General features: G+C 37.3%; 1 protein-coding gene across 1 annotated transcript in view; it reads right to left on the bottom strand.

Moving 5' to 3' along the window:
* LOC105038680 (glucose-6-phosphate 1-dehydrogenase, cytoplasmic isoform) overlaps window positions 1-13,506 on the bottom strand; it is a 35,183-nt gene that overhangs the window by 11,527 nt on the left and 10,150 nt on the right. Inside the window, 5 exon segments of the mRNA XM_073260592.1 lie at window positions 4,153-4,248; window positions 4,484-4,631; window positions 4,822-4,893; window positions 10,413-10,449; window positions 10,970-11,028. Coding sequence (XP_073116693.1) covers window positions 4,153-4,248; window positions 4,484-4,631; window positions 4,822-4,893; window positions 10,413-10,449; window positions 10,970-11,028 — 412 coding nt within the window.

Here is a 13,506-nt window from a genome sequence, read left to right on the forward strand (position 1 = left end):
TCCGCTTACCAGCCCATGCTGAGCACTTACGTTCCCCCTACCGTGGTACACACCAGGACAATGATTGGTGGGGATCCACACCTTGATTTTTGAATCATTGGTTGCACAATTTAAGGAGGGAATAACACTACATAGACAACATGCATAAGTCTGAGCTAGAAAATGTAAAAGACCCTATTAGGGAAGAAAACTTGATTATGACCTAGAGAGGCTTTCCGTCTTTGATACTTGGCTAAACATGAAGCTTGATTGCAGGACCAGTGATACAAGTGTTGCACAAGTACACGATTGATCCTCTATCTTCCTCACTCATTATAACAAATATGTGAGGTGAGAGAAGGCAAAATTAAGACTGAAATGCTGCAACAGACCTTAACCAATTATCTAATATGAAATCTTAAGAAGGTAATTTTGTTATGAAATTTGAAGGAAACATCCCCACGAATGAACCTCAAGCCAAAAATAGGGTAATAGAAAGAGTTTCATATGAAGCATAAAAAAGATTGTTGATGAACCATACACAAGTAACTACTTGACTGAAGCATTTTGTCTAGGTAAAATGACTACATTTTGGTTCATGGTAGAAATAAAAAGCAACATTCATGTCTAATAAAAAGAGATTAATCACAAAACAAGTTAACAAAAATATGAATGCCCATAATAGAAATCAACACCATAAAGGTGAAGGTCTCTTTGTAATTAGTACTACAGTCTTGTAAAGACAAAGCAATAAGACAAGACCACGACAGTAGATTAGTCTTTGGTTGTTCAACTTCAACCCACTTGCAACTGTTAGGGATTTTTTCCATTAGGGTGGAAAGAATATCCCTAGAGTTAAAGAGAAACTAAAAGCCACAACAGTAGATGTGATAACCCGGCCCATTGGGCCTAAAGCCCACTAAGCCCACCCAGCAAAAAAAAAAAAAAAAAACTTCTCCTTCCCCAATTCCGATCAGGAATCAGAGTCCTAGGGCCATTAAAGGACCCTAGGACGAGCCCTATAAGAACCCCCTCCTCTCCTCTAAGAAAGGACATAACAATCACCGACGATCGCCAGAGTTCCTCTCCGATTTTCCCGATTAAAGCCGCAGCCCCTCGACTCGTGCTCGCCGCGATTTCATGCCGGTGGGAGTTATCGGAGGCTGTGGTAAGTCCTTCTCCTCTTCCTCTCTTCTCTCCCTTCTTTCCGTGCCGGTGGGCACGACTGCCGGCGACTGGAGTTCGTCGGAAAAGGAAGCCCTGTTCACCTCTCCCTTTTCTTGGTTTTAAGCGCCGACAGTCACCGCCGGCTCTGGCCTCTCCAACCCTAGAGGGTCGCCCCTTGCCGCCGGCCACCGTCGGGTAAGATACGCCGTGAACGGCCGGTCAAAGACAAGGGGACCTCTAGGTCCCCTGTTTCGGCCAAAGAAGGCCACGGGAAAAAGAAAAGAAAAGGAAAAATATATATATATAATAATAATAATTATAATAATAATAAAAGAAAAAAAAAGAAAAGAAAAAAAATATATATATATAATAATAATAATAATAATAATAATAAAAGAAAAGAAAAAGAAAAGAAAAGAAAAAATATATATATATATATAATAATAATAATAATAATAATACACATGAGAGAAAGTTTCTCTCATCTCTCTCTTAATCTTTCTCTCTCTAGAATTGAACTTTCTCTCTCTACTTTCTCTCTCTCTAAGAAGCCCTATGGATCCCTATTAGGCCATCTTCTCGACTCCTAGGGACCTATGACCTTAAATCGGTTTAGAGCGAAGGAAAAGATTTATTGGACTGATCATCAAATCGGTCATCTCCTTATATTATGTAATTTTATTAATATATGAAATAAAATTTATTGATGATTTAATATTTTAAATAGGACTGTCCAATTCCTTTAAGGAAGATTAAAAGGTCCAGGACGATCGAGGTATGTAGATCTTACGCTCTTATTTATTTTTAAATCTCCATGATTTTCATACATATGATCTCTTATTGATGAAGTCATATTTTTCGTAAAATCAGGATCAGCATATGTGATATGAAAAAGCATGTTTTATTATGAGCATTGATTGCATGAATGTATTTTATAAAATTGCATGATTATGAAGCATGAGATTTTATTCTATGTATATGTATGGTTTAAGAAAAATATATAAAGATTTCAAAAGCTCTCAGATAGCTATGAATGAATTCTTCGGGAAGGTCGACATTCGGAGCTCGCATCCACATGAAATATGGCCCTACTAGGATATAAAGTTGGCACATGAATTAAGAACTCTGTCGATTAAGAAACATGGCCCTGTCACGGATATAATAGTGACCTTAGCACGAAATCTGTGAGCAATATTTTTGAAACATAACACAAATATATGACAGAAATGATTTATGATTCATATTGTGAAATATACATGATTTATGCATGCATGATGAGCTTATAACTTGTTTTATTATACACTCTATGAAATGTTTATTTTTACAATAATTGTTATTTGCTAAATGATGCATTATCATAGAAAACTTATGCTTGAACCGGTAAGGAAGCGGCAGTCTACTTACTGAGTAGTGTAGCTCATATTCTTTTTGTTTTCTTTTCCATGTACAGAGAAATAAGGCTAGGACTGGTGACAAGGAAATCCAGGCTTGGGAATTAGCAAAGCAAGCTTGGAAATTTTGTACTAGGAATTCAGTCTAAGGATTGTAGCTATTATGAATTTTGAGGCTTGGATTATTTCATCTTTGGATTTAGATGCTCTGAACCAGTTTTGGTTTAATTAAATATTTGAATTAACTTTATTATTACATTTATTTAATGCACCTGTTATTATATTTAAGAAGATAATTTTTGGCTTCATGTTATCGTGGGCCCATCCCTCGGTGGCATGGCCGTGTTATGTCCCGAATTCGGGGCGTGACAGTAGATTAGTCTTTGGTTGTTCAACTTCAACCTACTTGCAGCTGTTAGGGATCTTTTTCCATTAGGGTGGAAAGAATATCCCCAGAGTTAAAGAGAAACTAAGTCCTTACCTTGGTTTTCATGCGACTCTAAATGTTGCATGGTGCATGGAAGGATGAATGCTCTTGGTGAGAATGAATAGCCACTTAGAGTATGAAGCATCTTCACCATCATCTAGGTTGTAAAGGAATAATTCATGAAATATATGAGAAATTGAACTCATATAAAAGCCAGTTGGAACCATGACAAGGAAAAGAATCACAGGATTGTGGAAAAATGGGGTCAAGCAGTTTATCTGGTAAAGCTCAACAAGTGGTTGAAATTTGAAAGTTAAGCAATGATTTCAAGGAAGAATAATAAAGAGAAAGGTGGATAGCTTGATCAAAAACTTGCAAGAAAGAGAAGTAAATGGCTAGACGAAGACCTGGTAAGGAACTTCTTCAAAGAAGTAACAACGTATGAAATATAAAAGCCAGGAATTAGTCTGATCATAGAGGAAATAACCCTTAATGCACAAGTCACGCCCAAGTCAGCCTGTTTAATAGACCTAGGAAAGAGATTGGTGCATTGATCAAGAGGTAGGTGGACAAAAATATTCAATGAGATGTCACGTCATAAAAGGAGGCCCCATGCATGAGGCTCCTGCACTTGCAGGTCTAGGGAGGGTTGGGTTTAGGTAACTTAACCCCCCCCACCACCCAAAACCCCAATGCAGGGAGGCTGTTTCTATGTTTCAAACTAGTGAGTTGTGACCTCTAGATCACAATGGAGCAACCTTACTTTATGTGCCAAGGCTCACCCTTTAATGGGATGTTATATCATAGAGGCAGAAATAGAACTGAATGAATAGTCTTGTTTGGACATAAAAATATTTTCGTCAAATAGCAGCATCAAGATGCCAGTGCATTTGTCCCATCAAGATTTTGCTTCTACATCACTGAATTGTATGTGGAATTAATGCACTATAGTGTTGTTTCACATTACCATTACCATAACATTGTAATATATGTTCAGATTGCAGACTTATTTCTGTTTCAGTAAAACTAGCAACTTTGTTGCGTGAAAAGTCTTGCTAATCCTAGTTTTCTTAGGTTGTCTACCATTGCTGCTAGATGCTGAAAGTGATCAAGAAAAGCTTACAGAAAGATAATGTAACAAAGCTGATAGAGGCCATCTGTATAATCGGTATTAGCAAATAGGCATACATTTAAAGATGTCACCAGGAACATCCTTGAATTGAACACGAATTTCTGCTTTCCTAGAATTCAAAGCTTTTCCTGCCTTGAGTATAAAAGGGACACCTGCAGTGCATGGTTTTTATTAGCATTAGTTTAAAATAATGAAAAACACAATATTGAGCACTAGGTAATTCAAGACATTTGCTTAGTCATTGATTTCATAAAAGTATATACAGCAAGACTTATTAGATTCTAGTGAATATACAAAAGATCGAAAACATGACCTTGAAAAGTTTAGGAAATGGATGCACTTAGAGATAATGTGTACTAATAAAGTTTGTTCTAAAATTTCACAAACCTTCCCATCTTTCATTGTGTATCCTTAAAACAACAGTTGCAAAAGTTGGGGTGTTGGAGTTGTCAGAAACTGTTGGGTCATCTCTGTATCCCTCATATTGTCCAAGAACAACCTCTTCATATTTTATGGGTAGGACTGACTGAAGAACCTGATATAAATACAACATTCCCAATATCATGGTTAAGTGTGGCATGAACAGGAGATAAAAAAGAAAAACAATATTCTTCATTGTCTAGGTTATTATTTGTACAAAAAAAAATGGTTATATTATCTGGTAAATAGCAGATAGATGCAAATAGAACAATGTGTTATGTATAATAGCAAATGAACTTCATAACCTTCACTTTCTCATCCCGTATGTGCTCTGGCTTAAGAGATACAGGCTTCTCCATGGTAATTAAACAAAGAACCTGCACCAGTGCAAAATAATTTATTGGTAAATCTTCAATTTTGGATGCAACCAAAAGAGATGTTTCTAAAGAAAATTATGTGCAAGGAAGCAAGAGAAACAAGTATATGAAAAGTAAGTAGGTTTATTAAACAAAATCAGAATGAGACTATAGTGATGGCCAGTTGTAACGGCATTACGTAGGTTAGTATGGCAAAACAACAGAACTTCTTATTGCGGATCTAACCAAGTATACTATATTGTCGACAAATTTTGTGCTTTCAAAAATAACTTTTTACTTATTTGTAATAAATTATAAAAACATAGTTCAACACAGGATTATGAACTATTATTTATTATTCCAATCATAAACAGATGATTAAGCTGTACCTAGGTGGGCAACCTCTATGCAATATGACAAATGATTATAATTTACTGAGAAATCTTAGATGGTTTCGGAACATAACTTGGCTACTGCTTTACAAGTACAAAAGAGGTCAATATGGTTTGGAAATGTTGAGTTGAAAAATATTTAGCTTTCATTTTGGTAGCATGATCTGTTAAACCTGATATACATTGTTAACCAGTTCCCTAACAGCTTGAGGTTTTGGCATCAAACAATAAGCTTACAAGATATCAAATCTAAGATTGTCCTGGATCATGGTTGTGTCCTTCATCCACACAAAGGATACATCTTTCTTCACGCCCAACAACTGTTGGATCATCCCCTGCTTGCTTTGAGATCTGTGCAGGTGGATGAATGAAGTTCGAAGTGCTTTGAGATCTGTGCAATGGATGATCCAATGGTTGCAGGGCACGAAGGAAGGTGTATCCTTCTTTCATGTGAAGCTGATTTTTAAAAGTTATGGTAGTCATCTTGACACATCTCATATCAAGACTTGTTTATACATCCATATGCATCGTCTAAGCCACACATGAGGAGTGTTAAGATTAATTATATTGTCGATCCATTTCCTAACGGCTTAAGCTTTTCAAGTCAAGTTTTTAGTTAGCATGATTAAAATAGTAAGCCTTAAACCATCTGAACCAAGGTTCCGGTGCCAGAATGGACCCCATACCAGTCGGCCAATGATATGGTTCGGTATGCTAGCGTACCATTCCGTACCAGGCCCAAACCAACACAGTAAAGAAAGTAAAGGATAAGGAGAACCGAGAGAGGAAAAGAGAGAGGTAGAGAGAGGGAGATGGAGGGAAGGAGAGGGAGACAACGAAGATGCCAATGGTGGCCGCCGAAAGACTACGGAGGCCCCCAGAGGAGGGGGGAACCCCGAACTGAAGAGGAAATGGGGGGAGAGAGAAAGGGGGGAAGGAAGGGAGAGTGAGGGTGAGGGAAGGGAGGGAGAGGGAGGGCCACGGAGGCCCGATTCCTCCCCACCTTCCACCAATTGAAAGAAGGGCAGTTGCCCCTGTTTTGATCGTGATTTCAAATTTTTTTGCCGACTCACGGTGAAGCCGGCAAATCTATTGGCCACTTCACTGCAAGTCAGTTAAAAAAAAAAGTGAAGTCAGCAATGCTGCTATCAACTTCACCCAATACCCAAAAAAATTCGAAATAAGGACGTCGCCTTGTTTCAATCGACCAACTCTAACCTCCACAAGCCTTGGTGGGCCTCCGAGGCTCTATCTCTCTCTCCCCTCTTCTTTCCTCCCATCTCTCTCTTCCTTCTCTTCCTTCTCCCTCCCCCCTCCCTGCTAGCCCTCCAACGGACGCAATGGTCCTTCGGTGGCCTCGATCAACCTCTGGAGGGTCCCTCTCCCTCTATCTTCCCCTCTCTCTCTCTTTTCCTCTCTTCCTGCCCCCTTCTACTGGTGTTCTGAATTGTACAGCGAACCATACTAGTGGGCCACCGATACGGTTCGGCACACCCTGAACTACCCGATTTGGGACAATTCGACGACTGCTGATCTAAACAAATAGATATATATTATATGGTTTTCAAATGCACTTAGGGATAGGGATGCAATCAAGTTGACCCTAGTCGAGTAGCTAGAGACTCGAGCTCAACTCTATTCAAAATATTTGGCCTCGAAAATCAACTTGAGATTGATCGAGCCTTCATATCCAAGCTTGAACTTGACTCAATCAAAAACAAGAAAAAACAATACTCGAGATTGACTCGACTCGACTCGAATATCAACAAAGTCATACTTGAGCTTGAGTTCGAGCTCAAATTCAAATCTTGTTCATAATTTAAAAATATGCTTAAAACAAAACACAACATAATATTATATTTTAAAATATTAAATTAACAAAATATATACCTATTATTATTAAAATATTATATTATTAAAGATATATACACTCGACTAGACTCTCAAGCCTTTGAGCTAAGTATTTTGTTCGGGACTGCTCAAGCTCAACTCAAAAAATTGTTCGGACTACTCAAGCTCGATAATAATTGAGTCTAGTCGAGCTTCAACTTGGGTCGAGCTCGAGCAACTCGCGAGCTACTCCGCTCATTTTACCCTACTTAGGGATCCTTGCTTAATTATGAACAATTAGTTAAAGAAAAGAACATAACAAGATGGAATCTCATATTCATGGGAAACTAAGGCACATAAGAATAAGTTGAGGCAACGAAAGAGAAGAAAGTCAAAAGCAATGATATAATAAGTTTAGTAGTGCTTCATAAGGTCAACATTGCATGAATGGTTGAGTAGGTCCAAGATGAAGCAAAAGTCATGTGATAACATTATTTATGGTGCCATCGACAGCAAAAAAGACATATCGGCAGCAGTGACTAATATGCGGTGATTTGTCTACTCATCCAATTAATAATATGTCACAAGTAAGCCTCTTATAGCTTCAAAATGAAATTACTAAGATTCGGCATAAACTGGAACTCTAACCCATAATTGGTCCACTTCAGCATACCATAGAGGTTGCCACCAATGTTAAGATCAAGTTGTAAATGGATTTGTGGGTAGGATCAAATTGGATGGTAATCGGATCATAGATCGTAAGATTTTTTTTTATTTCTTCTAGATAATTTTAAAATAAAAATAAAGGTCAAAATTGAAATGTGAGTCAAAATAGAGCATATGAATTGAAAACAAAAAGCCAAACTTATAAGAAATCTAGTTTCTAGCCGTGCAAAGCATATCTAATAACCACACATTGTGTCTAGTTATCCAAGAGATTTATATAATACCTCTCAATTCAATTATCATTTTAAATAGAATATTTAGAGAAAAAAATGATAAGATAAGATTCTAACCAAGATATGCTGAATCATGCCGAACCAACCAAATCAAATCATACCGCCTGGACTAATATGTTACCGGCATGGTTTTTCAATCGGTTCAAAATAGAGGGAGAGAGAGAAAGAGAGAGGAAAAGAGATAAAGAGAGGGAGAGGAAGGGAGGGAGAGGGAGAAGGGTTGTCAACTTTAGTTTGAAATTTTCAAAAAAAAAAAAAATGGAGCATCCCCTATTTCAAAATGAGATAGGGGCATCCCATACAAATGAGATGATCGCTTCGAGTCTCTCTCTCCCTCCCTCCCTTCCTCCCTCCCCTCCCCATCCCCAACCCTTTTCCTCCATCCCTCTCTCTTTCACTCTCTCTCCTTCTCGCTTTCCTCCTCCCTATCTAGCTCTTGCTGTGTTGATATACCCCAGAACAACATGGTACAGTTCCGTACCATACTTAACCGGTCACAGGTCACATCCCCTCTGTACTAGTTTGGCGAACCTTATTATAAAAAATTGCCTCAAGATTTATAAGTGATCAGTAAATAAAAAAAAACTATATAGTAAAATAAACTATAGAAATGGAATGACATATGATTTAATAACTAAATAGAACAACAATACAGACACTATAGGTTCAATGAAAAAATTATTAAACAAGATTTGTGAAACTATATAGTACCCGTAATAGTTGATACTAGGTTGGTACCATGGTTCGCCGAACCGGACCGAACCACTTGGTTCGGCCCGTACCGAGCCGAACCAGCACAAAACAATCCAGTTCGACCCTAATTTTCAAGTCAGGGCCCAAACTGGCCTGAAGCGCCCAGTTCGGTACGGTTCAGGCCCAACCGACCGGTTCGGCCCTTTCTCTTTTTTTTTTTTGTTTTGTTTTTTAGTGTCGTGGGTGGGGGTTTCTCCTTTTTCTTGATTTTTTAATGCCAATACGGTACCATACTGGCCTGCTACCAGCATGCTGGCCAGTACCGCTTCAGCCTTCCTTGGTTGGTATAATATTATACCATACCATACAGATACAATCTAAGTACAACAATGTGGATCGCATGCCATTGAGAGCAAGCAAGAAAAGAGGTTGAGCAAGAGACAGAGAGAGAAAGGATATCGAAGAAGGATATTGAAGACCGGAGCTCATCGATTGGTGTAAAGTTCTTCAATCAGAGGATGGAGGTCATTGATCGAGGTAGTAAGTAGTTGATTGGAGGCTTGAGATCAATGATTAGGGCCAGAGGTCTTCAATCAAAGACAGGTCGCGAAGGGAGCTGGTGGCTAGTGGAATGATGGAGAAGATCAAGAGATTGGAGGTCATGGAGGGGGCCAATGGCTGACAAGGTTCCCTTCAAGAGTCTCCATGGGCAGATTGAGAGAGAGTGAATGACCAAGGGGGGAGAGAGAGAGAGAGTTTGGGAAGGTTTTTTAAAGGAATCAGTATGACCAAATCAGCAGGTGCTGATCAGAATCGAGCCAATCTGAGTTTTGCTTGGTTTGGATCAACCATGTGTCTGTTCCGAACCACGCAGCAAAATTGACCCAGTTCCCTAGAGGTTTGGGTACATACACCCTGAACCAAGTGGTTCAAATCAGTTTGGCAAGCCCTGAAATAGCATAATCAAGTCGGTTCTTATGATGCAGGGAACTGAATAATTAAAATACGGATCTAGATCCTATGTTTCTAAGTGATCCCAAACCACAACTAAGATGCATGTCTTTTAGCACCATTTTGATCTGGATCATAAGTTCCACATCGTGAATCATAAGATTTTGACAACAATGATTACCGGTTACCACTACCTTCAAACATGGAGATAAGAGTTAACAACAGATGGAAATAGGAAAAAACATTTCAGCATAGATAGAAAAAAGGTTTTGCAAGATTTCGAGGTGCTTGGACAGATGTAATCCTCAATTTTCCAAAATACTTGAACAATATTGTATAAATTCGTGAGAAATCATGTACGTTGATTTATGTTACATAAAAGGCCCTTTTTTTGCCTTATTGTGACATGCAGGAGATTAGAATCCAAAGCAATCCTCCAATCTCTAAGATGTTTTACTCAACTATAAATTTAATACTTAGGGTATGACCTGAGTTGCTTTTGCAAATATTAATTTCCAGTATAGAATAATAACATGTAACGAACGAAGAACAGGCAGAAACTGTTCTATCAAACAAATACATCAATAAATAGTAATGGTGCACATACTCAGGAAGCAAATACTAATCCTTCTATCACTATAAATAAAATTTAACAATTCTAATGCCAAAAGTTTTGGTGCAAGCAAAGAACACAATCTGATATTATCTGCTTTACCTGCAATAAATGATTTTGAATAATGTCACGAATGATTCTGCACCAAAAAGAAAAAAAGGAAGTTAGCTTGTCAAAAGTTTTAATGCAATGATGGAGCAAATCACCAGCATAAACAAATATCAGATTTTGAATTCCCACATATGAGAAAGGATGATTGAGCTATTTCAATAAGTGAACAGATATGGTAACTACACAGATTACAGAAAAATAAACACATGGAAATAAGCACATCTAAAAGACAGTGATCCCAAGGAGAAGTGGGACTGGGATCAAATCAATACAGGGAAGGGTTACTTCTTGTACTGTATGCAAGCAGTTACCATGCAAAACTATGATTAGAACAATTTTTTCAATAAGGAAACAGATGCTGAAATCCTCAAGGAGAACAAACTCATATAAAGCATGTGAAACTGAGCTTTGAATAAAATATTGTAAACCAAGCATCTCACATTTTCCTTAATAGCACCAACTACAAGCTTGCAAATTGGTGAGATTTTGATACCAAATATCTTGAATGAAGAATATTTGTAACTATAAAGGATATGTGGTTTCAGTACCCATATTGATCAAAATATCCTCCACGCCCTTCAGTTCCAAAATCCTCCCTGAAGACAATCTGCAGAATATGAGTTTATCTCTCAGAAGTGAAAATATTTCAAATGATATGCTCACAATTTAATGGATGTTAAATTTCTCTTAAACACAAATTTGTATTTTAGCATCTTGAAAAACTAAAGCTGCACAGCCTTTAAGCAGTGAGAGCTGAACCTCAACCATGACTTGACGTTAAAAAAGGAAAAGGATAATGGCCTGTTCCATTTTTTTCAACTCAAATTATAAGCATTCCATTATTATAATTATCATAGCAGCAATTGAATGCATATGCTTTTATCAGGACTTGCACTTTACAAAATAGAAATTTAATCACTCTCATGGTCACCTACAAAATTATGAACTCAATAACTCATGCCACAGTATGGGAAAGTACTCTATTGCTTGGGTGAAATATTAATGTTTCATGAGTTCCAGGTAAAAAAAGGATGTTTTATGTTAAGCCTTTGGAGCTAAAGCCAGTAAAAGGAAACAAAGGATCATGATAGCATGGTCTCAGAGAAAATAAATTATTTGAACTAAACCATCAGTCTGATGAACAGTATGTAAGTTGCTACTCTCCAGTCTCCACCATATATGCATGTCTCCATGCATCATTACTTCTCAGAATCTTATTCTAGCAGTCCTCAATTTTGAAAGTATTTGTAAAAATCATAGATATCCAACATTCCTCTCAACCATCATATTATCAATAAAAGTAACTAGCACAAAAGAATAATCACTAAATTCTTTTCACAATAAAAGCAACATAATAGTAAAATTAAATTTATAAGAAAGATTCAACAAAAAAATATTTGACACATTTTGTTACAAATCCATCAAAAGATCATCAGTACACAAAAACTTCTCATGAGGTACTTTACAATCTCGAAATATGGCAAGGTAAAATCGATTATTCCATGAGACAAAAGCAGAGACATGTATGGATTGAAAATTCATTTGATAGGTCATGGCTGCTGTACCAGTACCACAACACTATGAACCATAACTGCATCATAACTTCAGGTCGGCTCAGTAATTTCTAGATCACTTCCATCCATTCTAGGGTACATATCTGGTATTATTATTAAATTTAAAAAAAAAAAGACTTGACACAAGCTATATTCAATTATCCAATGACATCATCCCGATCTGTCTTGTTGACTAAAACCTACTTGACTTGACCAGGTAAATGCAAGCTATAGGTAGACAATTAAGGGCCTATTTGGTAAATCCAGTAGGACTGGGTTGGATCCCCAGCCCAAATCATGTGGGAGGAGAAACAAGACCTGTGGAGGTCTTGTTCTTCTTCCTGCAGGCCAACAAGCCCATAGATAAGGTTTAGGCTAAGACTAGGATGGGCCTTCAGAAGAAGATGGGCCAGGCATAGCAACACACCCAATTCCTGTAGAAAATCCAACCTAATCCTACTGGATTCTCAAATAGACCCCAAAGGCTTGTTTGGTTTGTGGGAAGAAAATTCTCTCACCGGAATGCTTTTCCTAAGATGCTGATTCCTGAGAATATGATGTCTGGAAAAGTGTTTTGACATGTTTTGTTGACCATAGAAAAGTGGCATATTCCAAAGTGCTTTATGTTTGGATGAGCATACTTTTCTAGGAAAGCTATAAAAAATACCTATTATATCCTTAATAAAGAAAAAGACCTTACCCCATTCTATTCACAATTTTAAGGGCACTTTTGAAAAAAAAAAAAAAAATCCTAATTCTCTTCCCAGAGGAAAGCCAAAAACCCATGTCCTATATGAATTTTTCTTTCTCATAAAACATGGGAAGTTTATTCCCATGGCAATGCTACTTTCCAATCCCTGTACTTTGAAAACTCTAATAAAACAAGGGGGGTTCCTTCATTTTCCCATTGACCATACTCCCCCCACCCCCCATCCCTGGCAACCAAACAAGCCCTAAGTGTGTTTCCTTTGCTAGTCAGGTATCAATCAAGCCCTACTAACAAACAAGCTAGTAAGGCTGAGTATCATATAAGTCATAGATATCCTACTTGATTACATCTGATGAGGAAAATTTCCCTTTTCCCCTTTTCTTTTTTCTATTGAATTTAGTTTTACAATAATACATTCCAATGGAGCTAATGATGTCACTCCAAGTTAGGGAATCATATCCAAAATCCCCTTAATCTAAATTTTGCAAGTCTAAAGGATAAAAAATAATTTCTTGAAGGTTGAAGTAGGGGTAATGATCTATATTACAAGACATTTTACTAAAACAAACTATTGTGTCAAATTTGAGCAAACAATATCAATAAGAACAAAGGACAGAAATGAAATCAGATACTCTAAAATCACATTTAGAATTTGATAAGGAAGACAATGCAAGTGTTTTTTCCAGTTTCCAATCCCTAATCTGTAAATAGCATATTGAACAAGGAAACATTACGAATTTAAGATTTGGAAAAACTGGGATTTAGAAAGAAAATAAGTTCAATGAAAGGCATGGGGGATAACATGTGGAATATATAGATGTAT

The sequence above is a fragment of the Elaeis guineensis genome, chromosome 1 (genome assembly GCF_000442705.2).
Source record: "Elaeis guineensis isolate ETL-2024a chromosome 1, EG11, whole genome shotgun sequence".
NCBI classification, from domain to species: Eukaryota; Viridiplantae; Streptophyta; class Magnoliopsida; order Arecales; family Arecaceae; genus Elaeis; species Elaeis guineensis.